The 27,433-nt window shown below is 36.1% G+C and overlaps 2 protein-coding genes across 8 annotated transcripts in view; both read right to left on the bottom strand.

Moving 5' to 3' along the window:
* Positions 1-4,791, bottom strand: part of lrrtm4l1 (leucine rich repeat transmembrane neuronal 4 like 1) — a 299,994-nt gene extending 295,203 nt beyond the window's left edge. For 2 of the 4 annotated variants that reach the window (XR_015500166.1, XR_015500167.1), the window contains exon 1: positions 3,929-3,964. Coding sequence is in view for 2 of the 4 variants with exons in the window: in XM_087268661.1 (XP_087124787.1) it covers positions 3,929-3,961; positions 4,581-4,650 (103 nt within the window). In the remaining 2 variants the exon portion in view is untranslated. Of the gene's footprint in view, positions 1-3,928; positions 3,965-4,217; positions 4,343-4,580 lie in introns of those variants that run through there. The other 2 variants (XM_087268661.1, XM_087268662.1) reach the window with 2 other exon arrangements.
* A 4,532-nt stretch (positions 4,792-9,323) lies between these two features.
* igsf9a (immunoglobulin superfamily, member 9a) overlaps positions 9,324-27,433 on the bottom strand; it is a 73,927-nt gene continuing 55,817 nt past the window's right edge. For 2 of the 4 annotated variants that reach the window (XM_087270442.1, XM_087270441.1), the window contains exons 11-22: positions 23,637-23,753; positions 21,387-21,537; positions 19,179-19,290; positions 17,236-17,423; positions 16,657-16,874; positions 16,439-16,523; positions 16,095-16,262; positions 15,903-15,939; positions 13,584-15,797; positions 13,128-13,297; positions 9,778-9,944; positions 9,324-9,638 (exon numbers count right to left, since the gene is read on the bottom strand). In XM_087270442.1, the coding sequence (XP_087126568.1) occupies positions 9,787-9,944; positions 13,128-13,297; positions 13,584-15,797; positions 15,903-15,939; positions 16,095-16,262; positions 16,439-16,523; positions 16,657-16,874; positions 17,236-17,423; positions 19,179-19,290; positions 21,387-21,537; positions 23,637-23,753 (3,618 nt within the window). In that variant the 3' untranslated portion in view covers positions 9,324-9,638; positions 9,778-9,786. Of the gene's footprint in view, positions 9,945-13,127; positions 13,298-13,583; positions 15,798-15,902; positions 15,940-16,094; positions 16,263-16,438; positions 16,524-16,656; positions 16,875-17,235; positions 17,424-19,178; positions 19,291-21,386; positions 21,538-23,636; positions 23,754-27,433 lie in introns of all 4 variants that reach the window. The other 2 variants (XM_087270440.1, XM_087270439.1) reach the window with 1 other exon arrangement.

Genomic DNA, 27,433 nt, shown 5'->3' with positions numbered 1-27,433 from the left:
AACCCTCAACAGAAGCAGAAATCTGGAAGAGAAGATGAGGTTGGATAGGGCACACAATACACAAACACCAAATAGCATCACCAGACAGGCACTCAGATCGAACTCCCAAATGGAATAGAGAAGAAGCCATCCAAGAAACACCTGCCTTTTTATTCACCAGGGTTATTATTAACTTTAAAAAAGTGCTTACAAAGCACCATAGATTAAAGTATTTATTTTACACCTTATGTCTGTCTATATGTTATAAAATAAGACAAAATCAAAACTTGATTCTAATTGGCTGATTAAGGCATGGAATTATTGTTAGGAAAATGCCTGGAAAATGGCAGGTCTTGACTCCATTACAACTATCTTAGTTCACCAAATGATTACACTCATCAAAAATGTCCTCATACTATAAAAACGCCAAATAATTAATAAAGAACTAATATCAATGAACTAATATTCTTCTGTACATGGGTCCCTTGAAGGCAAAAGTGAACCAATGTACAGTTTTTTTACTTAAATAATCCAACTCCACAAGAACAAGACATGGAATAACTAAAACAGAACAAAGAATATCTAATTCTAATCATTTTTTACCAAACAGCAGGTTACACAAATAAAACTACATAAAAAAACACCAGGATAAATTATAATATATATATATATATATACACACATAAACATATACACACACACACACAATACACACACACCATACACACACACACCATACACAGGTAACATACAGTATAACATAAAACAATTAGTAAGAACCATGATCATTGCATTGGTCTAACCAAATGTGTATCATCAGCAATAAACTATCTGCATGCTACTTTTAGAAAATTGCTGCCTGCTTAAGTTTGGCTGGTGAAATGTTGTCAGAGATATTTCTATGAAGAAACAAACATGCACCCTAAAGAGCTCAAAAATTAGTTCAAACCTTGCAATTTGCTAATAGGATCGAGACGCTCTACACCCACATTCCTCTGCCCACTTTATTAACAACCTAATTACTGTATTAACACTGTCACATTAAGTATTTAAAACCCATCCAACACTTGAAACAGCAACATGGTGGATCCACTTTAGTCCTTACGAGTTTGCTCATATAGCAGGCCTGTAGCCAGCCTTGTGAAAGGAAGGTTCTTTTTATCTAAAAGTGGACTCTTTTTGCATTTTCCTCCACATTTTGTATTCAAGAAGTTTAAATACAGCCTTTTTGTGACATGTTATGAAATATTTTGTGCTGGATTAGCTTTTCTTCTGGGATCATGTGCATGCTTTTTCCAGTCCAAAAAAAATGACCAAGTTGCATACTAAGATACTAAGATTATTTGCACATCTTGACAGTCCAAACACACACTACATGACTTTTTTTTTTCATTTATATGAGGACTTCAAATAATCGGTAACATATCAGCATTCTGAATGACTGAGATATTGAGCTTCAAAGTTTTTGCATTCATATAGCAAACAGTATGTGTCTAACATTAGTTTTATAAATAAAAAGTCTTAAAATGTAAAACCCTTATATAAAAAAACATTCCATAATTTAAATAAGTTGTCATGTAATATGAATATGTAAATAACTCAATTTTGACAAAAATGTCAAATAAAACCTTATAATTCTAAGGTGACGATATGGCGTTATTCAACAATGCAATGTGTTGTGACAATCAATATGCACAATATTTATAAATATTGATTCGACTTTTAGAGAGCTTCTTAAAATATATCTAGATTGTATTAGTGGTTGTTCATCACAACACCATTTGAATATTTAATATCATAAAAGACCTTGTTATTCAAACATTTACATATAATATGACATGTGAAATTCTTACTTAGGCTTTTTGTTTGTTAATACATGTTTTATGTTTATAATAAATGTGTTTTTTAATATAATTTTGCACTTTACATGCATTTGGCTGTAAAAGTGCACCTACGGGTGTTTCTCTAAACAGGCGCAGGTCAGATTTTCTCCAGGTCATAATTTATTTTATTTAAATGTATTTTTTCTAAAAACAAATAATTGGACCCATCCAGTTTCATCTAGAATCCTTCCTTCCTTCCCAGACCACCTTCTGAGATTTCTGAGTGATTTATATCCAATCAGAATAAAATTAGTGAAGTGACCAGGTTTAAACAACCCCGAAAGCAGACGTGACACTGTAAATCACAACAGTCAACTTTATCAAATCAAATGAGTGTAGTTAACTCAGAATTTACTGGAAGTTAGTTCTAATCATTAAAAAAGGAGAGATTTGAACTCAGTTTTGAAGGTAATGAGTAAATTAAATACCTCATTACTTGAACTCAAATTGAGTAAGTTCACAGTACGCTTACAGATTATTTCTTTTTACTCAAATAAGTTGAAGCAATTAGTTTCCTCAAATAGTTTGAGTTACCTTAACTTTCTAGCTTTATCAGTGCATGATTAGGGCCTTTTTCTGTCAAGTGACAGCTGAGAACTCTGCTTGGTATTAAAGCTTTCATTGGACAGTTATTTTCAAACAGCATTAGTGGCAAAAATAGGAAATGAGGTTACGGGACAAATCAATAATGCCCAATATGCAGTACGTCCTGGCTATGCAGCCAGTTAGTCTAGAACAGGGGTGTCCAATCTCAGTCCTAGAGGGCCAGGGTCCTAAAGAGTTTAGCTCCAACCCTCATAAAACACACCTGAACCAGTTAATCGAGCTCTTAGTAGATATACTAGAAAACTCCTTGCAGGTGTGTTGAAGTAGTTGGAGCTAATCTCAGCAGGACACCGGCCAACTAGGACAAAGTTTTGACAGCCCTGGTCTAGCATCTCACGGTAGCCACAGATTCAGTCTTTTTTAACATATATTCAATATTTTGCTACAATGACGCTGCTGCCTGCTTTCTCTTCCATCTCTTTTCGACCAATAGCGTTACACGGTATGGATGAGGATGTTGCATCAAAGATTCAAACATTACCGCTCGGTGGGTTATGTCACGTGACTTGTGTCACATTATTGTGACTTTGAGGCTCCATGTGATTCTAATTACTGGCCATAGCTATTTAAAATGACACTTTATTATAAAATATATATTTTTGTAAATTACAATAAAATTAAATAATGTTGGGATAAATTCAAACCACCCTGGTGATGGCCATGTATAGAGACACATTTAGTCAGCAATATGATTTTAAACACATTTTAAATTCTCGACTCAATTAAGTGAATTGATCTCGAAGATCGCTATGTGCCTGAACATGCTACATGTTTATTTTCCCCCCATTTTTTCCAAGCGATGAAACTTCGAACAAACCAAAGGTTTATGTTTACATTTTTTTAAATGATATTTTGCTCTTCATTTCAGTTTTAGTAAACTATAATGACACAGTCACATATAGTAAAAACAAATTGTGGTTGAATCGCTTTAAATGTCAAACAGGCAGTCTGTTGCATAAGCAAGAGATTCTTGGCTAGAAAGGCTGAACCAAACATTATGCCTCAGGTCAAAAGTCTGGCATTCACAGGACTTTTCTGGAAAAGATCCCATGCAAAGTCTCCAGCGTAATTTATTTCACTCTAGATCAATATGTGTACAGCCACAGAGGGCAAGGAGCAACTTCCTAAACACCTTGATTGCATTTTCTTTTCTTTTTTTTCTCCTGATGCGAACAGAAAGGCACACTCAACAGTCTCCTACTGTCTGCCTATAAATGATGTGTCACAGACTGTGATTGGATAAGAGCTACTAGGCAGAGAGAAATGGCATTATCTTTACTGACATATCTGCGTGTAGGTCAACATGACAGAAAAAGGCCAAGATCAGATCAGATCAAATCTCACATTAACAGTTGGTAAAATGACACTGGAGTCATCTCACTGTAGGCTTCTCTACACGTTGGAACTGATCTGTCAAACTAGCACACAATGCAACATGTTAAGGAATACTGTTTACTCACATTGTTCCAAATCCATGGCTTCCTTTCCTTTCCCTGTAGGCCAGTAAAAAGAGAGTGGGCTTTAATTCTCATGTACATTAAATTGAATGTTGAAATTCTAAGAAGTGATAATGACTTTTGCACCGTTTTTTCACAATAGTGAGTGTTGAAATATTAGTTCCAAAACCCTTTACAGGGCTCATTGCGATTTTTATGGGCTTTATAACTTACATCCTTTTAAATACAGAAGTAGCCTAAAGTACACGAGGTTTGCGGTATAACTTGACAATTTTGTTTTGACGAAATTAACTGCACTAGAAGGAGAAAACTAAAAAGAAATGAGGAGTAATTCTAGGCTGATTTACGTGAGGTGATCTCTACAACGCCGGCCAATAACGTGCGTTTGAACACCTGCGTATGTGTGCGTGCTTGCGTGCGTGCGTATGTGTGTGCTTGCGTGTGTGAGAGAATACCAATAATTACATTCATATATAATTATATGTAAGCTAAATGTGTAAACCAGGTCCCTGCTAAAAAACAAATATAACATGTAAAACCATAAAACAATAGAACATTTAAAAACAATAGCACCTGTTACAGTGCAAAACTGATCGTTTGTGAAAATATAATTATATAGTTCATCAGATCATATCCAGAAAGTCTTTCAACTTACCTGAGCCTTCTTCAGTCGATTGCCCCACCCCATTATTTGATTGACGTGCATGTGCTCCACGCTCACTCATTCATTAATTCATTCATTTTTATTCGGCTTAGTCCAGAGTGCCCAAAGTCTATAAAACTCTGTCCAAGAGGGCAGGTGTCCTGCTGAGTTTAGCTCCAACTTGCTTCAACACTGCCAGGAAGTTTCTAGTATATCTAGTAACAGATTGGCTGGCTCAGGTGTGTTTGATTAGGGGTTGGAGCTAAACTCTCCACACCACCGGCCCTACCAGGACCGAGTTTGGCCACCCTTGGCTTAGTTTATTCGCCACAGCTGAATGAATCGCCAACTTATTCAGGTAATGTTTTACACCCCCAAAGCAAATCCAGAGTAAGAAAAAGTACTAAATTGCACCTTTTGTACCTTGTATTTTTATTATTAGTAATATTTTGTTCTTTTTTTATATTATTCGATCTTGTTTTCTACATTTTATCTTGATGCTAAATAATAATAACATGTAAAGCACCTAGTAAAACTTTTGAAAACATTTTTTTAAGTTGAATTTACAACTAAACATAATAAATGAACTTGTTTTTTTAAAACTAAATCTTTACTGTTCTGATAGCTAGACTGGTCCATGATTGAAGGTGGGGGGCACAATTTGCGCAGATGTAATAATTATGTTCAAATAAAAAAAATTAGACCCTCACCATAGGCTAAAAAATATGATAGAAAACAATGTTAAATACAATAGCATCATTTAGGTATTTATTTGGGGGCCCTCAGATTTCCTGGGGCCCTAAGCAGCTGCTTACCTTGATTATTGGTTAAATCCACCCCGGACTAAGGTCAATTTAGTTTAATTATTTAATCTATACTACATGTGTTTGGACTGTAGAGAAAACCGGAGCACCCGGAGGAGGACGACACAGAAATGCTAACTGACCCAGCAGAGACTTGAACTAGCGACCTTCTTGCTGTGAGGTGATGGTGCTAACCACTGAGCCATTCAAGTTCATTTAACGTAAATTAATTTAGCATGCATGGCATTAATAAATCTAAACTTCAATACATACTTTTTTTGGTTAATAATAGTTGTATCAATAAAAGAGACTTTGATTAGATCCTTCTACATTTTTGTACATAATATAATGTAGCTAGCTACTATGGCTAATAAAAATTAAGCTAATAATGCTTTTATGATATAACATATTGACAAAATATTCTACTAATAAGAACTTTCAAATAACGATTTCCCTTTTCTCTAACGTCCTTTATGTATAGTATTTATTTCAGTTAATCTTTTGAGAGATAGTTTCTATCTGATTGAAGGAGAGGTTTATAGACTTTTATGTTTAATTACTAATGTCATATTCTTATATGTTAAGCTATCCATACCAAATTAAACAGCATGACAATGAATTTAAAAGAAGAGAAAAAACTATTTTTTGGGGGGAGAAATTCAGTATGCACGCATTTGACACAAATCTGCCTTTTACCTCAGCTGTGATTAATTCAGCATGTGGCATTGCTGGAAGCTTTAGATAATGATGGAGGCTGTGCTCCTTATGTTCAGTACACACGCTAATGTGTCCGCCTGTAACCTGTCAGGATTTCACAGTCCACTCAATCACTATAAAAAGAGCTCACAAATGGAAAAAAAAAGTGCATGTCTTGCTCCTCAGCAGGGGAAAAAGAAAGAATGGATCTGGCCCCCACAACTAACAGCATTCAGATGAAACGCTCTGGTCATAAAATGATAATAATGACAATAATCCTTAAAATGGTTTACCATTAAAATGTCAACATTTTTGTCAGAGGCTTAAATATTTTAAATATGTTTAGAGAATGCAGAACTCAAACATGTCTATTATTTACACACCAACAAAAAGAAAAGAGTTTAAGTATTTATTCAATATATATGCACATACAATAAACAAAACGCATAACCTGAAGTAACAAATGCAAGTAAAAATTGTTTCCAAAAAAACTAAACTAAAAACAATCATTGGTTTGCAAACAATAGAAAAAAATATTTTCTACTAAAAAGGGGGACTTTATTTGTACAATCTGAAAAGACTTTGATTAAAAAGCTGGAAGAAAACAATTAATTACATATAGACACTTTTGCAAAGATACTGCATTCACTGAATTCCCCAGTGGCAGAAGCTGCTGAACTGTCAGAATTCTGTAGCATAGTGGAATATTGTATTCTGAATGAATAATAATATTTAAGAAAATGCATATAAAGTTCATAATTGCATTTTATTTTTTAAATAATATACACATTTGAACTATGAAATGTTTGGTTGAACTGTAAACAGTTGAGCTTTGTTAGTTAACATAACTTTGTATTGTCAGACTCGGCAGAGAGCCAGAGCACAGGGCACTGCGATAAGTAATTAACTCCTGTGACTTGCGTTGAACTTAATTGTTCCCTTCCAGTTGCACTTTGAAATAGTATCCATTTATTAGATCCTCAAAAAAAGGACATACATGCACATAATCAACCAATTTAACAAGTTATTTCTCATTAAATGGTTAAAACTTCATAGTCAGACACCACAGCTCATTATATAAAAAAACAAGCTCGTTTGGAAGAGAATTGCTGAGCCACTTTACAAACCTCTACAACAAAAAGCCTAGACACCATTAAAAATTGAAAAAATAGGAAGGAAGCTTCAATATTAAAACTATCCACTAACGGTTTTATTCTTAAAAAGGGTTGATAGTGTGTTTACATTTGTAGTTTGGTTCTCTAGCTTCTTTTTGCCCAGATCACATATATATATATATATATATATATATATATATATATATATATATATATATAGTCAACGTTTGGCATTAGTTTTTGATTTTGTTTTTATGTTTTGTTATTAAAAAACAAAACAAAATTTGTTAATTCTTTTTATTACAGCTTTTTATTGTTTGTTCCTGGTTCACGTTAACATTTTTCAATTTGTCCATCCAAAAAAATAAATAAATAAAAAAATGGCTTTTACAAAATTTATTCTGAACCAGAACTTACAGGTAATCCAAAACTGTGCGATGGGCAAAACATGCTCACTTTATGTATCGTACATACATGTGATGATTTTTTAATCAGTTTCTATAAAGAGCTTATAAAATGTGTAAAAGAAATACAAGGAGATACGTTTGGGCTACGTTCGCACTGCGAGGCTTAGTGCTCAAATTAGATTTTTTCTCAGATCTGATTTTTTTGCATGGCTGTTCACACTGCTCTTATACATATCTGATTTGCAGTGTGAACAGATCATGGTCCTAAACTGACTCGCATGCGCAAAAGTCTGACGTTGTCTAATAATGCTTATATGATTATTGCCCTTTTCACCGACAACCGTGATACATTTTATGAACTGTAAAGGGTTGTTCTTCTACAACTAGTGTGCATTTCAGCATTTAAGTCCTAAAATAAGTCTCCTGTGATAAAAACACTGATCATTTGTGAATTATGACAACCGCGGTGCGCATCTCTCCAACCAGCGGTGTAGTAAACTCATCAAGGCGGAGTTGGCTTAATTCCGTTGGCAGAGTTATTTCATTTTACTTCGTTATAAACAGCAGACACGTGCAGAAGGGGGGTTTGGGTGCTCGAGCACCTTCCCTTTTTTTCTCTCGGAGAGAAAGTTCCCCCTCCTTTGCACGTGGATCCCCTATCTGCAACACCCACAACGTTTTCGGCTTCGCAATCAACCCGTCCCTCAATCGTTAACCAGATTAGTTAACAAGCACCAGTTATGCCTTCAAAATCTTTTTCAACATGAACAACCAACTCTCTGTGGTAATCGCCCTGTGTGCTATTCTAATGTGCTGCTGAGGGGTACAGTAGATGATGTTTACAGCACAGAATGATGACGCAAGTCGCTCGAAGATTATGTAAAAGTCACATGAAATCTGACATAACAGTTCACACTGCGCTCGCATTGCAAAACATCAGATCTGTGTCTGATTTAAGACTACATATGAAAGTGGCACAGATCTGACCTGAAATTATCAGATTCCATGCAGTTTGGGCTGTTGAGTCACATGAGGGGGGAAAATCTGATTCGGTTCACATTTGCCTGCAGTGTAAACGTAGCCTTGGACAACTTTATTGAACTTTAATGAGCCACATAGTATCTATAAAAGAAAAAAGAAACAGGTGTGCTTGAGCATTCTGTCATATCTGTGGTCATCCCATGTCCTATTATTGGTGCATTTAGATGCCTTTGGTCCATGGACATTCATTTTTAAGTAGAATTTTAGCAGAGTTCATTTGGAAGTGGGCTGCAAGTACATACACACCAATTTAAACAATGTACACTTACTTTGTACACTAACCAAACCAAAACTGCCAAGTGTGAACACACCAGAAAACTTCATATGGTTTGTTTTTCTCCATTTAAATGATAATGTAGAATTTATATGAAGCATTTCATTGGGATTGTAGCATGTATGAGGTAGGAGTGGGTGGGAGGAACCAATGATTGTCAAGAGAATTGAAGTTGCTGCCAATCACTACTTCAATCACAAATTTCCAGTGAAATGTTTGACAAGATTCCCGGAGGCATTTAAATACATCTGCGATTTGCTTGACAAGGTGGCAACAAATTATATATTCCAGTTTCGCAAAATAAAATATTCTTATTACCACCTATAAAAGAGCCTTCATGTGTTTCTAAATTATAATGTGCACTTACTGTCACAATAAGCATTACAATTGAACGCCATTGCAAAAATCAACGCTGAAAGTGCCTCAATGAGACAGCTTTAACATTTTTATTTCACATTCAGTTTCATCAGCAACAGCGGGGTGCAGAGAGCAATGTCTTGTATTATTTATTCCACCCTTTTATTTGCAACTCCAGCACATAGTGTAAGCTCTTTAGACTTCACTGTAGTTTTCCCCATCCATCAGATAATGTCATTTTCATTAGTTGGGCAGAGGAGTCTGTGTTCTTAGAATCCAGCTTGCTTGAGTGGTCCAGGGACATCAAATGAATAGTGACAGAGTCCCATCTCATCTTGACCATTCAGATGTGTGCTGAGAACCATGCTGTGTTTAGACTAGATTGGAGAATGTGTGAACATTTTGCCACAAACAAATCTAATCATCTTGAGTGTTTTAAAACATTTTCAACTACTTAAGGGTGAAAGAGGTAAAATGAAAACAGTGCAGGCTAATCAGCGTGAATGGTGTACCTACTGTCAGTAATCAGAAAAGCACAGTATCGGGCTCTGGGTCTGAGAATGAGGTGAAGCTCTTCTGAATATCACGAGTAAGAAGTGATTCTTGCTGACACTGAGAAGGAGGGACACAGGGAACCTCAAATAATGGAACAGATCCCTTTAAACCAGCTGCAGGGTAAAGACCTGGAGTCCAAAAGAAAGAGGAGAAGATGAGTGATACCAGAAAAGGCCAAATGTCTAGAATAATATTACAGTTCTGGTTATTTGAACTGGGCTTCATAATTTAACTAACACGGTCACAGCCCTGAACAAATGTTCTGTACTGTTTCCATAGTAAATTGATCCTGCTGCATTTTTAATCCTTATTATAATCATAAAACATTGTTTTCACATGGTGCACCAAGGTATAATAAAGAACATTATTGTAATACATGCATTGTATACATGCCCACAAAACCATGGCATCTGTAGTTCCCCCAAAATTTAACATTTAATCCCTATTTACTCACTCTTAAGTGGTTCCAAACCTTTAAGGGTTTGGTTTCACTTGAGCACAAAAGAAGATATTTTGAAGAATGTTCAAACAGTAGCGATTTACATCAATAATCATGAAAAATATGCCTACTAACATTGTTTGAAATATACTTGTTGGTCAAAATAAGAAATAAATATTTGGATCAAGTGGGGGGTGAGGGTTAACAACTCTTTAGAACAGTAGTTAATTTTGCAACATTTAGGGCTCTACTTTAACAGTCTAGGCGCAAAGTCTGAAGCATTATGGGCGTGTCCGAATCCACTTTTGCTTTTTTAAAAGGCACATAGTTTACCCCCTTTTTAAGATTTAATACTAATATTATGGTTCTTCTGATTGTGCCAGTTTAGGTTTAGTTCAAAACACAGTTCAGATTTTTTATTATAATGTGTTCAAAAGTGTTATTTTGGGGGCGTGTACACAGCTTGCTGTTTTAGGGGCGTGTTGCTTCACATGAAAATAAGTTTCAACTTCCTTCCCAACGTAACAAGGGGGTGGAGCCAAGAGCTCCCCGCTCTGTGTTTGGCAAAAGACAGGCAGACACATAGAGAAGCAATTTGCAACATGAGTGAGAGAATCAGCATTCAGCCGTACATGTACGACTCGGACACAGACCAAAGCAGAGAGTACACAATCATCTGTCTTTGAATTGTATAGTTTTACAGCCAACTGTTACAGCCAATTGCTAGTTCTGAGCATGTACACCAAGACTAATAACCACGCACACTGAATTAACTTTTATCTGGACTGAGGCACCAGATGCGCAGCTCAAGGGCGTGACACGGAACACCAGACACGCACATTCGGATGTTATTTTATATGAAACTATTCGGATAGAGCTCTGTGGCACGGCAGAAATATGAAGTGTCCCGAATCGTGGCTGGGTGCCACGGACAGCCGCCGGCTCGATGCACCGTTGTGTGTACCCTGACAGAAAGCTTGCACTTTCCAGCTACACCTAATTAAGATCACAGGGAGCTTCTGTGACCGTGAGAAAAAACGATTGAAGTTTAGTGTAGACGCAATGAAAAGTACACGTTTGCAGACCTACGTACAAATAAACTAACTTACAAACAATAATTCCGATTACAGCGATCATGTGATGAATGTTGATCTTATGTTGAGCCCAATGAGCCTTACATCTAAAAATAAAGCAAGGGTTTTCCTTAAGTGACATCGCTTGAACTTTCAACCTGAAAATGGCAGACGTGAAACAACAAACTGAGGATATGATCGTGACGCACAACTGTCAATCAATATTGGTGGGTTGGGGGACCGGACTTCTACATCAAGTTGCAGTCAATCTAAAATAGCTCCAATTGGTCCACCGTTTTTATGTTGTTAAATTGAAAAAAAAAAAAAAAAAAAAAAAGTGTGTGTGTTTATATCACCTCAATATGACGTTCTATACACTATATCTACACACATGTCTGTCCAAACAGCTTGAAAAGTAGATTTTTCACCATAGGTGCCCTTTAAGGATAGAAAAATATGATTTGCGCCACAGCGCATGGTCTTGCAGGGTTGTGATTATTCTCTTAACAAGTTATGTGTGTGTTTTAAAGCATAATGTCCATTAAATCAATCAGAATTTCATCTCCCATTTCCTTTAAGATTCAGTTGAGTCACGCCATGGCACGTTTGCTATTTACAAGGTGACTTTGTGAGTGGAAAAACTGAAAAAAACAGTTACAGCACGAGGATAAAGAATGAGCCTCCTCTATTCACCCTTTTTTGTTTTGCTTCGCTTTACTTTTGTGGATAAGGAAACAGTGTTATACACACTCCACTGAAGACATTCATTAGCCTATATATTTATTTTCATTTGTTAAGCACAAAGATTTGTTCCTGGATTTCTCAATTCAGTTCTAACTTCCAGCAAACAAATTAATCAACAATAATAATTAAGTTTGGTCAAAAAAACTGAGTTATATCCAAACTCATTATTATATTCATATGGCCCATATAGTGATGCATATATCTCCAAAACCCAACAGTTGGACAAATCTAAACTTGTTTTTATTAATGTTGGAGCCATTTATGGGTTGCAATTTTCTTTTGCACCACTAGAGGGTGTATAAGGTATTTATGCTCTCCTCACGACAAGTGAGAGATGTGTCGAAGAAGAAGATCAAACAAACTTTTTGATCGCCAAGCTGTGAGAACGGGTTTTGATGTTTTACTCTTAATTTTGACAAAATGGACAATAAATGGATTTGAATATCCAACTTTATTTACAAAGGTATGGACATATCACTTTTTTTATTGGCCCGTTCAAACAACAAACGCGTCAGAACCAAGACCCAAATATTCGCATCTACAATTAAAACTAATTTAAATATGCATATGTTAAATAACACTACTACTAATAATAACATTATACAAATTCAAATTGTCATGAATAAACTGAAAAGCCCCTCAAGATGAGGCACAGTTTTTATATTTATGCAGAAAATAATCTTTTTGTAACATTTGAATCCTTTTTTTTTTTTCATTTGTGAAGATATTTGTGTATTGCTGTACATCCTGTGTATAATAAGCAATGTTTAAGCTTGCTTTCAGTTGGTTAATGGTGCAGTCTATTTCAGTTCTTTAAAATAGCAGCGCACCAGTGATGCACCTTACCACATCTATTATAGACCAACATGCCCATGAGTTCACAAAGTGGCACAAATGGATTTGCTATTTAAACAATGTGGTACAAAACATGAAAATTAGGGTTGCACTGGTCTAAAAATAGCAAAAAATTGTGCCAAACACGCCTTGCCCTTTTTGCGCCGGGTGTATGATAGAGCCCTTAGTGTTACAACATACAAGGCTAACATTTTTCTTACCTTGTTGTTTTTGGTCTAAATTTGAACTGTCATCATCTTTAGTAATGCTGCTCTGCTTCCTTTGGCTTCCTTTAAATTCTTTTTGTAGACCTGTCTTATTCATTGACACTACAGGACGCATTGGGACATAAGCTGGTTCCCATTCATAACTCTCATCCACAGAGTCTCTTCTAAAAAAAAATGTAAGAAAATAAAAAAATAATGTGATACATGCAAGTAAAGTTGCAATGTTTAATCCAAACAGCATGCAATCACCATGGCAAAATTTAAGTGAAAAAGATTGTATTAAAATGGCAGCATAACAAATACTTTTGGTATTACCAATTTAATTGCCAAGATACTGAATTGCCATTGGCACTACATCTACAAACCATGATATTCAATGCAAAATAAATAACTAAAACTGTAAAATGAATAATGAATGTTAAGTGAAAGACAAAGGGAATTCAGTCATACCTTCCATTTTGTTCAGGATCTAATAGAGCTGCTTCATCTCTGTCACTGTCCTCTGTTGTCTCTGGTGAGCTGGTGAGTGGGGGGCTGAGAGAGAACTGCCTGCTATTAGGAGCATCCATGCTTCCTCTGCCACTGCTTTGACTTCCATAACTTCTGTAGCTTCCTTCTGTCTCAGAACCCTTCCTATATATGTTAATTTCTACATCCATGTCCTGCCCATCCATGTCTTCCTCTTCTCTGCCTGCCTGGTGGCTTTGGTTACGTCTTTCAGAGGGCAAGGTTGACAGGGAGGGATAATAAGCCCGGGGCAAGCTAGAACCTCCTGGTGGTAAGGCGGTATGGGCATTACGTTCGGACATTAGGTTTCTTTGGGAATGTTGATCATTAGTAAAGCCATTGGGAGATTTAGAGGCCCGACGTTGAGGAACGTGTGATTGAGATCCGGAAGGCACAAATGAATGGTCTTGCAAGTTGGGACTGCTTTTTGGCTTATTTGCAACAGAGTTGGGTCTGGATACCAAGGGGGACATAGTACAATCTTGAGGAAGTGTTAATGAGTCTATCCAGGCATCAGGGGTCAAAAACTGATCCTTGTATAATTTGGAGTCCAAACTGTGGGTGCTCTGGTGTTGATCCCGAATCTTTGACCCTATGCTATTTGTCCTCTGAGGCATTCTTTCAGAAACATTCATTGGAGACTCAGTTTTGCTTGACCAGTTGTTCAGCTTCTTATCCTTTCTTGAACTGACATGTCCTGGCTTTACCAATCTGTCCATTTCGAGCTCTGATAACCTGGGTCTGTCGTAGTCTAGAGTTTCATAACTGTGTTCCGACCTGACCGTGGACCTTGAATTTGCATGCTGGCTCTCAAAATCAGGTCCGTCCACACTCATCTCTGAATAATCACCAACTGGATGAATTTCTCTATTGCTTCTTTGTACAGTACGCCACTGCTGATCACCTGGAGATGGATAAATGCATGGGTCAAAATAATGCTGACTTCTGCTGGAGGTCATGCGGGCTCTAGGCCCTTCACAAGTTTGAGGATTTTCCAATTTGTAGATTAACTCATCTATTACACAATACCGACTTGATTCAACAGGTGTCTTGCTTCGTCTTTGGTCCCATGTATGTGATTTTCGATGTTCCTCTCTGTCTAAACTTCGAGACCGTTGGTATCTAGACCTCTGGACAGAATTATAACCTTGATTCTGCCTATATTTGATATCCTTTTCATAAGATTTATGTAGAGGCAATAAGTTTGCAGAAGAAATCTTGTGTCTTTCTTCCCAAGGAATGCAAGAGGCAGCTCTTCTTTTGAACATGCCGGTGTTCTCAGATAAAATGCTTTGTCTCATGGTTTGGTACTTAACCTGAGGTGTTGAAGCTTCTTGAGTTTTCCAAAGATTTCCATACTCATCATCTGTTTGTTCATGGCTAGATGAATTTAGATCAACAGTGTATTTGCGCAATTCCCTTTCAAGCTCCTCTCTCTCACGGGCCAAAGTCAAGCATCGGCTTAGGTTTCCTTGTTCCCTTTCATGTTCCATCTGCAAAACCAGAGTACTGGCTGTAGAGTGGTTGGTATCTCTTTTTGGGGACTTCTGACCTAGAGTACTTTCTGAATGGGCATAGAGATAGGAGTCACTGCAATCTGACGAGAGACTTGTCTGGTCTGGTACATCCATAATCTCTTTCTCCAGAATGGGCATGTAATGGCCATTCAAAGAGAGGTGCTTAACCACAGCTCGCGTTCTGCTGGAAGAAGGAATATTTGATCCGAAAGGTGGAAGGTCCACCGAAAGTACAAATGGTGGCCTTCTCTGTTCATCCATGTAGGATCTCAAAGACTGGGATTTCTGTATTCTGAAGCTCCTGCTTCCATCTGATGCCTGATGGGAATTCTGATTTGGGTTTCTTTTAATTTGAGAACTGAAATTACTGTCACCTTCACCAGGATGGACAACAAAGCGCCCATCAGGCCCTCGGTGGATAAACTCCACAGAGGACACAGGAGCAAGTGATGACAATTGGAGATGACTCTCAGGAAGGGAATGGTGGGATGGAGGGTTAGCTTGAGGCAGATGATGCTGGCGTAGGTCGTGAAAATCACTGTGGCTAAACTTGTCTAGGGAGGAATGATTGGACGCGGAGGAAGAGGTGGAGAGTGGATGAGCTGGTAGAAGCCTTTGCTTCAGGGTGTCATCAGGGATGCTAAGGGCATAGGTAAGAATTTAGTACATTTCACGATGGCTACAATGAAAAACAATATTTTGGACAAAGGAAAAAGTTTTTATTAGGTGAGGACTATGCACTTACTTCACAGATGCATTTTTATCCATTGCAGGAGGGAGATCTGAAGGAGGGAAATGATTTTACAATGAAATGAATGTGAGGGTCAATGACCATGCATGAAGAATAAATTGGGATAAAGGAATGAGAGCAACCTCCATAGTAAATAACGAAGCCTGAAAAAGCAGCTCAAAACAGTTTAAAGTGTTGTTTCTTTACCCTTAATATTCTGCCTGCGCCTTCTGCTTCTTTTGTAAGAAATGAAACAAGCTATCGCCAAGGTCAGGACAAGAACGAGGCAAAGGAGTCCCACTCCACCCATAACACCAGCCATTATATGGTTGGGAAAGTCTAGGAGGCGAGAACTGGCTGGGCGCATATTCATTCCTGTGAAACCCAAAAGAATTTGTCACATTTTATTGGACTGATAGGTTAAAAGAGTCAGTGTGTTTCTTGAAATTGATGTAAGAGTAGTATAGAGTGCAAATAATATATATTCTAGGAATTTTTAAAGGAAACATTATAGGCTAGTGAATCGAACAAGGAATATGTAAAGCACTGACCAAAGGTGGAGACACTGATTGATGGACTGGGCATGCTCAGCTGATCTCCATGCTGCGAGAGAAGCCTCAGCTCATACTTGCAGTCCTTCAGAGAGTTATACACCATAATTTAATGACAAAATAAGGACGAAAGGAACGGAAAGAAAGATTGCATTTATTAAAACTGACAAGTTGACTGATTCATGAGAATTTGAGATAATGTTTTTCAGAACACTTACCTTACATAACCCTGGAAGAAAGATTTTACTTTCAGCTGGGCTAATGTCTTCTTTCAGATTATCCCACTCTCCTCCTTCGAGGCGTGACTGTACGACAAAGCTGTCAATAGGTGGAGATTTTGAATGAGGCGCAGACCACAACAGAAGAAATCCCTCTGAACTCTTATTGACTGAGAGATTTGTAGGAGGTTCCAGCTTGGCCACAACAGGAAGTGCATCTGTATGGGGAAATATTGAATAAGAGGAGGAAAGACTGAAATGAACAGCTTGTTTTTATTCAATTATCCTTACTGTGCAGCATAAGCACAGATGGTGAAGCATTAATTTGGGTCAGCATGAGGTAGCCATCACGCAGGCTACAACAAGTGTGCTTTTATCAGCTTAGGCTACCTATATGCTGGTGCACATGTTGGTTACATTAACACTGAGTTTTTTGCTGCACTGTATATACATTATTTTGTACAATAAAAATGGCATCCCCTTTATACTTAATAACAACATAACAAATCATGGTGAAAACTTAGCTCTAACAGCCATTTCAACCTGTTTCCAAGTTTCTAATGCACAGCTGATGTTTACCCAGAGTTGTGACGGTGATGATCTCACTGAAGGGCCCAGTGCCAATTTTATTTTGGGCCATGACACTGAACTGGTACTCAGTGGCAGGCAGCAGATTGGTGACCAACAGACTGTTCTCAGTAGAGAGGTCTGAGAAAGACAACCACTCTTGCTTTTCTTCAGTCCTTCCAGCTGACACCTGTTTATACCTAGAAAAAGAAGAAGTTTTGTTTGAAGAAGATTCAAAATTAGAGTTATGAAGACAGGCATGAATCACCCACTGAAAAATAGTGTCACTTCTAACTAATGAAACCTATTTTTCCAGTGACTATTTTTGTGTCAAAACACTGCAATGCAGCATTACAAAATGCAACAGTTCTTTTTAGATTTAGAAATATGCTATTAGCTTCAGAGTTACTTTTGAGTGAATTAATCATTTTAACTATGTATAAACAGTACTATGCATAGGTACTTTGACCAGATGTGGTGTTGTAGCCATGTTTTGATCTATTCATAAGACATAAGCAGAAAGTGTAGAGAATACATGTACACATGAGTTTTTCTCTCCAAATACGATTTTACAAGTATATAGGGGTCATTGCACCATTGCGTAAACATTTAAGACACCCTGGAGTTTTGAAATTTTAACAGATTTGTGCACGTGTTGAGTATCAGTTAAGACAATGTTAGCACCTGATAGCTTTAGTTGTAGGGAAAACTGGATGATTTTGAGCTTTTGTCAGCTAATTTCATCTTCCAGGTTAAAAAAATTTTTTGGGACAGAAAAAAAAATTATGATGTAGCGCGAATCTGCTAGTGGAGTGATGATGTGTCTGTTTCTCATTATTATTCATAGTGGAGTTTTCTGATCCTATGAGAAGACCCTGCTTCGTAATTATAAATGAAAGCATGTGTTTTCCGAAGCCAAGGCAGTCCTGTCAAGCTGTAAGACCCAATGATTGAGTGAGATCGTGTCTGCACACGGCACGGGTCGTGTGTGTTTGTTTCTATGATCCATGGGGTTTGTTGCATGGTTTTTCCTATCTGTTCGGGCCAAGACAGCAAAGCATTTTTGTCTGGAGAGCTGTATTAGAAATGATCATTTTATCAGTTGAGTTTGTTACAATTCAGACTGCCATCAGTGCTGCCATGTTTGCCTATGTTTAAAATCCTCCAGATTACTGGTAGGGCTAATAATTGAAATGGAAAGATTAAGAGACCGGCTGCACTGCTATCTACTGTGTTTGCATTCAGACCCAGGGATTGAGGAGGAGAAAAGTCCTTCTCATTTATAGTGTTTATTTAAACATTATTATATTTATAATGATATAACAAATTGTATTAATGAATATGAAATTAAGAATAACACATGTATCAGGGCATTAAATTACTTACAGTTTGTTTCTTTGTATTTTAACTTTGTAAACCATAAAATCATGGTTCTCCTCATGGTTTGTGTCTAATTTTGTGAGCTAACTGAAAACAATTGTCTCTTTTTCCCCTGCTCTGCCAGCCACGCCCCCTCCTCCCTCTGCTCACAGTGCTCCACGCTCATCATGAAGCATTTTTTTTTTTTTTAATTCTGGGGTGCACTTGAACTGAAAGAGGGCATCATATATAATAATGAGCCAAAACATTTGCATAGTAATGTAAATACTAGTTTTAAAAATAAGAATAAGAAAAAAGTTATAATGTTGGAGGCCTTGGTTGGCTACAGTTAAGCAAAATGCTAAATAAGATATGATGCCAAGCATCTTTAGCCTCAATAGGATTGAGTGTCTTGTTCAATTCTGTACCAAAGAGGTATAATGTTAGTGTGTTGTCCAATGAAATTTGCAAAGCCTTGCCTGTGAAGTCCTCTATTGCTTTCCAGAAATATTATACTACTCTTTTTACAGAAAATCTGACACACTGACATTTCACATTTACATTCATAGTGATAAATACTTAAAGCAGACACCTACCAGACAGTGAATGTCTGCGTATATCCTCCATCAAAGCCAGCCACCCAGGAAACATTGGCCTGGTTTGTTCCCGGGATCACAGATACTGACGACACTGCATGAGGACTTGTACCTGTGAATGAGAAGGAAACAAGATATGTGTGACACATGATGTGTGACAAATGTGTGACACATGAGACGTGACAGCAAGTGGCAAGATCAACCTAGATCACTACTCAACTTTGCAAAGCTCAGAGGACATGAGACAAGAATCTATTTAGAGTGTTCATTTAGCTGAAATTCAACCCAAAATGCTTGTGCGCTTATCAACCCCTATGTTTTAATATTCCTTTAGAGAATATAATAAATAAAGATTCTGTCATAATATCACAATAGTTTCTTTTGTTAAACAGAAAAGTAGATATTTTGAAAATAGCTGAAAACCTGTACTGCACCATTGACTGAAACAGTATACAAAAGTAAATGGTTACATGTTTTCAGCTTTCTTCAGAATATCTTGTTTTGTGTTCAGCAAAAGAAAGAAAGACATAAAGGTTTTAACTACTTGTGGGTAAAATAATAGAGTAAATAGTGAGTAAATTAGAATATTAATAAGTATTGGCGTGGCGCAATACTTGTTTGCTAGTTTCAGCTTGGCGCAAGAGTCGTTTTGAGGCGTTGCGCTACGCTGTTTAATTAGCAAATGCATTAGCGCTCATTTGTGCGCCCATAGGCGTTCTGGTCTAAAAAGGGAGGCGTTCTGAGGCACACTGTCGGCGCATTGCTATTTTGAGAAATTATATTAGATTTTTCATTAGACCAAAACAAACCCGGTCTAAACTCCAGCGCAGAGTTGCGCCTCGCTTACGCACTGCTTAATACGCACAAGAGAGCAATAGGCAAATATCTTTACATATAAAAAATTTAAATATTAAGGATATATATATAGGATATAATACGAATAGATATAGGATATAAATATAAAGGATTAAAATATAACAAAACATATTATTTTCTAGCCTACATAAATATGAAAAATCTCTGCTTTTATGTCTTCTTCATCTTGGGAGGCTTTTTCAGTTAATTCATAACAATTTGCTTTTGTATAATGTTATTATTAGTAGCAGTATTATTTATTATATTCATATTTATATTTGTTTTATTAAAAACAAGCTTAGATTTGCCCACATATAAGGTTTTAGATCATATGGGGCACAGCATGTTTTTTAGTATATAACTCAGGTTTTTGAACACACTTGGTCATTATTGTTCATTTATTCGTTTGCTGGAAATTAGAACTGAATTTAGAAATAGTTTTGAAACAAATCTTTGCGCTTAACAAACGCAATTAATTATTTATAGACTAATTGATGTCTGTGCGTAAAGGTTTCCCTATCCAAGAGCGAAAGTGAAAGTAGTTCCATTATCTCTCATTCTCACGCAGTAGATGCTCTGTTTAACAGTTTTCTGTTAAAAAAAACTGTTAACTGTTTGCTTGTGAAATGCTCATTTTCTCCACTTAGACTTACTTTGCGTCCTGTAAATAGCGAATGCGCTCTTGGCGCGACGCAGCTGACTCTTAAAGGGAATGTGAGATGAGACTCTAATTGGTTTACTCTCAAAACACACCTATAACTTATTAAGAAAATAAACTCAACCCTTTTAGACCATGCGCCACGGCGCAAAGCAGATTTTCCCGTCCGTAAATTAGCAAAAATGCGTTCTGACACGCCCTGAAAGCGTTTGTGCCCTGCGTTTTGTGCTCTGCACATGGACCGTCAAAATAGAGCCCTATGTGGTAATTTTGAGTACTTGGATATACAAAATAAATGTTATACAACCTATTTTTAAGGGGATCAGAGGCTTTTGACAATACATTAGGGGCTTAAGTCTCCAAAGACCCCACTCACAACGTCACTGTTCCCTAACATAGTATTTTTTCCAAAGGATTAATGAAATTGTTTCCAACGTTCATCAAAGTACTTTTTGAAGAACGTGTGTTGAAATAAAATGTATAAGTGTTGAAATAAACAAGAAACTCCTAAAAGTCTGAAACCACTTGTGGGTGAGAAATTTACATATTTGGATAACCTCCTTTAAGCGCTTTACAAAAAAGCTTTTTTGGATGGAAGTATCCAGTTATTTACATTTACAATAAACATCTCAACAACATTAAAATGCTAGAGGGTTGCATGTGTTCATTCTGATATAGTGTGCTTCATATCTTACCAAGCACAAGAACCATTGTTTTGATGGAAACAGTGGCCACTCGATTGCTGGAGCTGCACTCCCACTCCCCCTGGTGGTCTTTACTGAGAGGATGAAGAATGAGAGAGCCATTCCCTGCCAGAGTGAACAGCGAACGAGTGGCTGCACCAATCTAAGAGAAGCAGATCCATAATGAAGCATATAATGAGATTAAACAGCAGTTGTAATTGAAAACTGATTGGAATGGAGAAGGGCGCTTCCAAATATTTGGAGAAAATTAAAATTCACAGTTTTTATGCACAGAATTGATGCTCTTTTTCTAATGTGATTTTCTATGTTAATCAGCACAGTTGTAACATTTTACACTTGAACATTTTAACTGGTAGCATTACTTTTACTGGTTAAATATGTGTGTACCTCAAACACAGACATTTTTGGTATGTTGATTGCCATCCAAAATAATTTCAACTAGTCCCACAGATTAAAAAAAAACTAACAAACGTGGAGTGATCACTTTTAATTGAAGTCAGTTGATCATTTAAATCAGACTAAGTGTTTAGACAGTAAACACAATGTTTCTACTGATAAGGAACTAAAGATGAACTTATTGTAAAGTAATTACTAATATAATAAAGAAATGGAAAAATGGAAACAGTGTATAGTAAATATTCGGAGAGGGTTTGGGTTAAAAAATTAAATAAGTGTATATGCCTTGTCTTTAAAAGTAAGGTGATATTGTGTTTGTGTGAAGCCATGTATTTTATTTTATTTTATTGAAGCTTTCACAGAATAAATGGCATCCTTCACTTGTGTATTGACACTTGTTCACTAAAATTTGTGAGGTTTGATATAAAAACTGTCAGGATAATCTTCTATGTAAAATGGAAATAAATAAAAAAAATTCAATCCAACTCTAATCCTTAACCATAGACTCAACCCTATACTGTAAAAACTCAACAGTCAACTTTATCAAATGAACTGAGTGTAGGTAACTCAAATTGTACTGAAAGTTAATTCTACTCATTTAAAAAGAGTTGTAAACTCAGTGTTAAAGGTTGGAAGTTAATACCTCATTACTTCAACTTAAGTGGAGTAAGTTCACAGTACTCATATAGATTAGTTTTTTTAAGTCAAATAGTTTGTAGTGATCGGTTTGCTCAAACAGTTTCAGAGTTGTCTTGACTTATTCGTTTTTTTCAGTACTCAGTTGGTTTCAGTTCTCTTCATTTATTTGGTTTTACTGTGCTGACATTGCTTTGTTTACTCAAATGGATTACAGTTCACAGTACTCATTGGAATTAGTTTTGGAACTTAAATGGTTTGCTGTAATCGCTTTCCTCAAATGGTCTGGGTTACCTTATGTTTTACAGTGTAGCAATACATTATTTACAAAATCAGCTGGAAATAAAAGGTTAATAACCATGATGATCAAGCACCAAAACCAGATTTTAAGACTAAACCTTACATAAACTGTAACTCATACACCAAAAATCAGAATAAAAAAATAATGCTCACACTTTATTTTGATGGTCCATTTGTTGAATTAAGTTACATGCCAACTAATTCTTATTAGATTATAGATTATGGACTATTAGGTTGGGGTTAGGGTTAGTGTACAGTAAGTTGACATGTACTTGCAAAGTTTCTTATAGTCAGTTGAACGTCTGTTGAAGGAGAATATCAACACATTTTAAGCAGTCTATTGCTCAAATGGACCATCAAAATAAAGTGTTACCAAAAAAAAACTCTCAATATTGCAGTACATATTGTGTCAATTTAATCAATAACACAATGGCATGTTAAAATGCTCTTTTTAAAATGTTAATAGCAAAATAAAATGTTAGTTTTTAGATATACAATAAAACTGTAGTATCGATGTGCACATCCATAGAAAAATAATTCTCTATCCATGTTCTGCCAGTAGAGAAAGAAACATTTTTTTGGTCTGTATCCAAATATTTTTTTTTTTCAGTCTGTTTGTTTTCAGATGTATTCAGAATTTTAAATTGCATCAATATTATTGATAATGCCCTATACATTTGAGAAGGCTGGAGATTGAAATATTGTTTTGCATACTAAGAGATTCTAAACTCCAAACTGTTTGTTCTGTACATGTGAACACAAAAATCAAAAAACAAGTACTCTTACAGTATATGAAAATACTCCTATTTTGTATGTCCTAAAAAACAAAAAAACATATGTGGTAGAATATCTTCACCCTGACAAGTGAACGGAGAAATGTGTGCAGGAGCAAAGAGTAATGACAGTCACCTTCCTCCAGTTGACTTTTGGAGCTGGGTTACCGACCATCTGACAGGGAATAACAAGCATCGTCCCCACATCCTGTCTGTACTCATTACGAGGTGACACTTTGAATGATGGAGGATCCTGAAAGAAGAAAAACAAGAACAGTAAACCTTGAGAATTCACACAGACCATAAATAACTGTCCTTTCATATTTTCCCCAAACAAAAAAGACAAACTTGTATTAAATGTATTTTGTACAATAGGTACACTATACAGCTTTTTTATTAAGAAGTAAATACATCTAACACTCATGCAAACTTTTGGGCGTTTTTATCCATTTTAGCTAAAGAGTAACTTTTAATACACAAGGGTTAAATAAATGTTATTCCATAACCCAAAGCATTTTTTTGTCTTAACCTGAAACCCTGTGAGGGTATTGACCTTATTCTGCATTGCAGAAGTGCACTTATGAGAGAAATGTCTATCAGAGAAATGACAAGGAATTATGGCTGAACAATAAATTTTATGTTTGAGCATCGATATCACAATGTGTGTATCCACAATCAAAGTCACATCGAAGGATTACAGTGCATCCAAAAAGTATTCATAGCTCTTCACTTTTTCCACACTTTATTACATCACAGCTTTTTTCCAAAATGAATTAAATGCATTTATTTCCTCAAAATTCTACACACAATACCTCATAATGACAATGCGAAAAAAGATTTTTTGAAACTGTTGCAAACTTATCACAAATAAAAAACATGAAAAATCACATGTACATAAGTATTGCTGTAAATCTCTAAATTGAGCTCAGGAACATTCCGTTTTCACTGATTATTCTTGAGATGTTTCAGCAGCGTAATTGGAGTTCACCTGTGATAAATTCAGTTGATAGGACGTTATTTGAAAAAGCATATAGCTGTCTATATAAGGTCCCAGGGTTGACAGTGCATGTCAAAGCACTATCCAAAGGAATTTTCTGTAGACCTCCGAGACAGGATTGTCTCGAGGCACAAGGCTGGGGAATGTTATAAAGTTCTGCTGCTCTGAAAGTTCCAATCTAAGCTGATTGGGGGAGAAGGGCCTTAGTCGGGGAGGTGATCAATAACCCGATAGTCACTCTGTCTGTTCTTCTGTGGAAAGAGGAGAACCTTACAGAAGGACAACCATCTGTGCAGCAATCCACCAATCAGGCCTGTTTGGTAGAGTGGCCAGACAGAAGCCACTTCTCAGTAAAGGGCACATAGCAACCTGCCTGGAATTTGCCAAGAGACATCTGAAAGACTCTCAGACGATAAGAAACAGAATTCTCTGTTCTGATGAGACTAAAATTGAACTCTTTGCAATGAATGCCAGGCGTTACGTTTGGACAAAACCAGGCACCGCTCATCACCAGGCCAATATCATCCCTACAGTGAAGCATGGTGGTGGCAGCAGCCTGCTGTGGGGATGTTTTTTCAGCAGCCGGAACTGGAAGAATAGTCAGTATAGAGGGAAAGATGAAGATGAGACATCCTGAATAAAAACCTCCTTCTGAGTGAAAATTTAAATTCATTAATGAGTGTAAATTAATTGATTTAATCCATTTCGGAATAAGGCTAAGGCTGTAACATTAAAAAATATGGAAAAAGTGAAGCGCTAATGCTTTCCAGATGCATGGTACATTGATTATTTAATAATAAAAATTATTTATACAATGATGACCATGTTATTTTACATTTAATCGATCAATTTATGTATTTGAATACTGTTAGACTCCACAAAAGGCACTGTTTATTTAACTTTTCTTTTTCCTCTGTCATATTTTTATTTGCTTGTAATTTATTAAACTTTATGTAAAGGCATTGTATAGAAAAATACTTGATCCTCCATGTCTAAATTTACGAAATCTTTCCAAATAAAGCTATTTAAATCATCTAGTGAAATTATCTTCATATCAAAATATAAAACAGAATACTGCAATGTCAAATTTGTTCCAATATCGTGCAGCCCTACATAGAATAATAAACAGCAGAAAACAGTCTAACTATTTGCTCTACTAACAAGTGTGTTCATGACTATATATAAAAAGTAGAATAATGTAATAAGAAAAAAATATATCAGTTTTCAACATTAAGGGCCCTATCACCCGGCGCAATGTGGCGCAAGGCGTGGCACCATACTCTTTTGCTACTTTTAGCTCGGTGCAAGGGACATTTTGAGGTGTTGCGCCACGCTGTTTAAGTAGCAAATGCATTTGCGCTCAAATGTGCGCCCATAGTTGTTCTGGTCTAAAAAAGCAGGCATGTTTTGGCGCATTGCTATTTTGAGAAACAGTAAATAGTATAAATTATACTAATAGTATAATAGTATAAATAGTAAAATATATATATATATAATAAGGATATATACAGGATATAAATATAAATTATTAAAATATTACAAAACATATTAATTTCTAGCTTACATGAAGATTTAAAAACCACTGCTTCAATTTCTTCATCTCGGGAGGCTTTTTCAGTTTATTCAATTTGCTTTTGTATAATGTTATTATTATTAGCAGTATTATTTATTATATCCATTATATTTGTTTTATTAAATTTATTATAGAGACTGGAAGTCTCAAGCCAAAAAGCTTCAAATGGTGAAGTACGTGAAGAATAAGGTCACCAGAAAGCATTAATATTTTAAAACTCAAGCAATACATTGTCATCATTCACAAAACTGTTTCTTGTCATATTCATGAACAAAGAACTAGCATTGAATTTGACCCCCTATATGTCAAAACATCAATGAAATCTCAGTTCATGACCATTTTAAAGTCGAGATTAACTTTAGTGTAAACTTTTGTATGACCTTAATATTTCCAGTTGCTCCAAACAACAGCATAAGACATAAACTCTCAAATAACACCTTATTTATAAAGTTCAATGTGTACATCAATGCACATTTATGCATGCGGAGCTGAAGCACAAACAAAATAAAATGTCCTTCAGCGGGATGCATGTTTTATTTAATAACTGCTGGAGATCTAAGTCACATAGAATACTTAATAATTCTCTTTAACCAATAAACAACAATAGCATAGAGTGAATTATAATGTATATACAGTTGAAGTCGGAATTAGTAGTCAGTAGTACGCCTGTTAAATTGAAATTCTTTTATTTTTTCCCCTATTCCTTTTTAAAATGATAGTTTTAATAACTAATATCTAACAGCTGATTTATTTTTGCCATGTTGACTACATAATATTTACTAGATATTTTTCAAAATACTAGTATTCAGCATAAAGTGACCTTTAAAGGCTTAACGAGATCGAAGAGCCATGAGGAGCCCCCCACCCATCCACCTGATTCAGATCATCAGCTCATTAGCAGAGACTGAAAGACCTGTAATGGGTGTGACAGACAAAGGAGACATCCAAAACATGCAGTGTTGGTGGTCCTCTGGGTAGTGGGTTGAGAAACACTGTTTTAGACACCGTGGGACATATATATGACTGTCAACATCTCAAAAAATGAGCTTTGGTGTTTCGTGACCCTTTAATTGGGTTAATTGGGCAGGTTAGGGTAATTAGGCAAGACATTTTATAACAATGGTTTGTTCTTTAGACAATCGAAATCCAACATTGCTTAAGGGGGTAATAATGTTGACCTTAAAATTGTTTTACATTTTTAACTGCTTTTATTGAACCCAAAACAATACAAATAAGACTTTTTTCCCGAAGAAAAAATACTAGCAAATACTGTGAAAATGTCCTTAATCCATTTAATCCATTAAATTCACAGTAGCTAATAATTTGAAAGTGATCTGTAAAGGAATTATAATAACAACAACAC

The sequence above is a fragment of the Danio rerio genome, chromosome 10 (assembly GCF_052040795.2).
Source record: "Danio rerio strain M-AB ecotype USA chromosome 10, GRCz13ab, whole genome shotgun sequence".
NCBI classification, from domain to species: domain Eukaryota; kingdom Metazoa; phylum Chordata; class Actinopteri; order Cypriniformes; family Danionidae; genus Danio; species Danio rerio.
The sequence above is the reverse complement of the archived record's forward strand: the minus strand, read 5'-3'. Positions and strand labels throughout refer to the sequence as shown.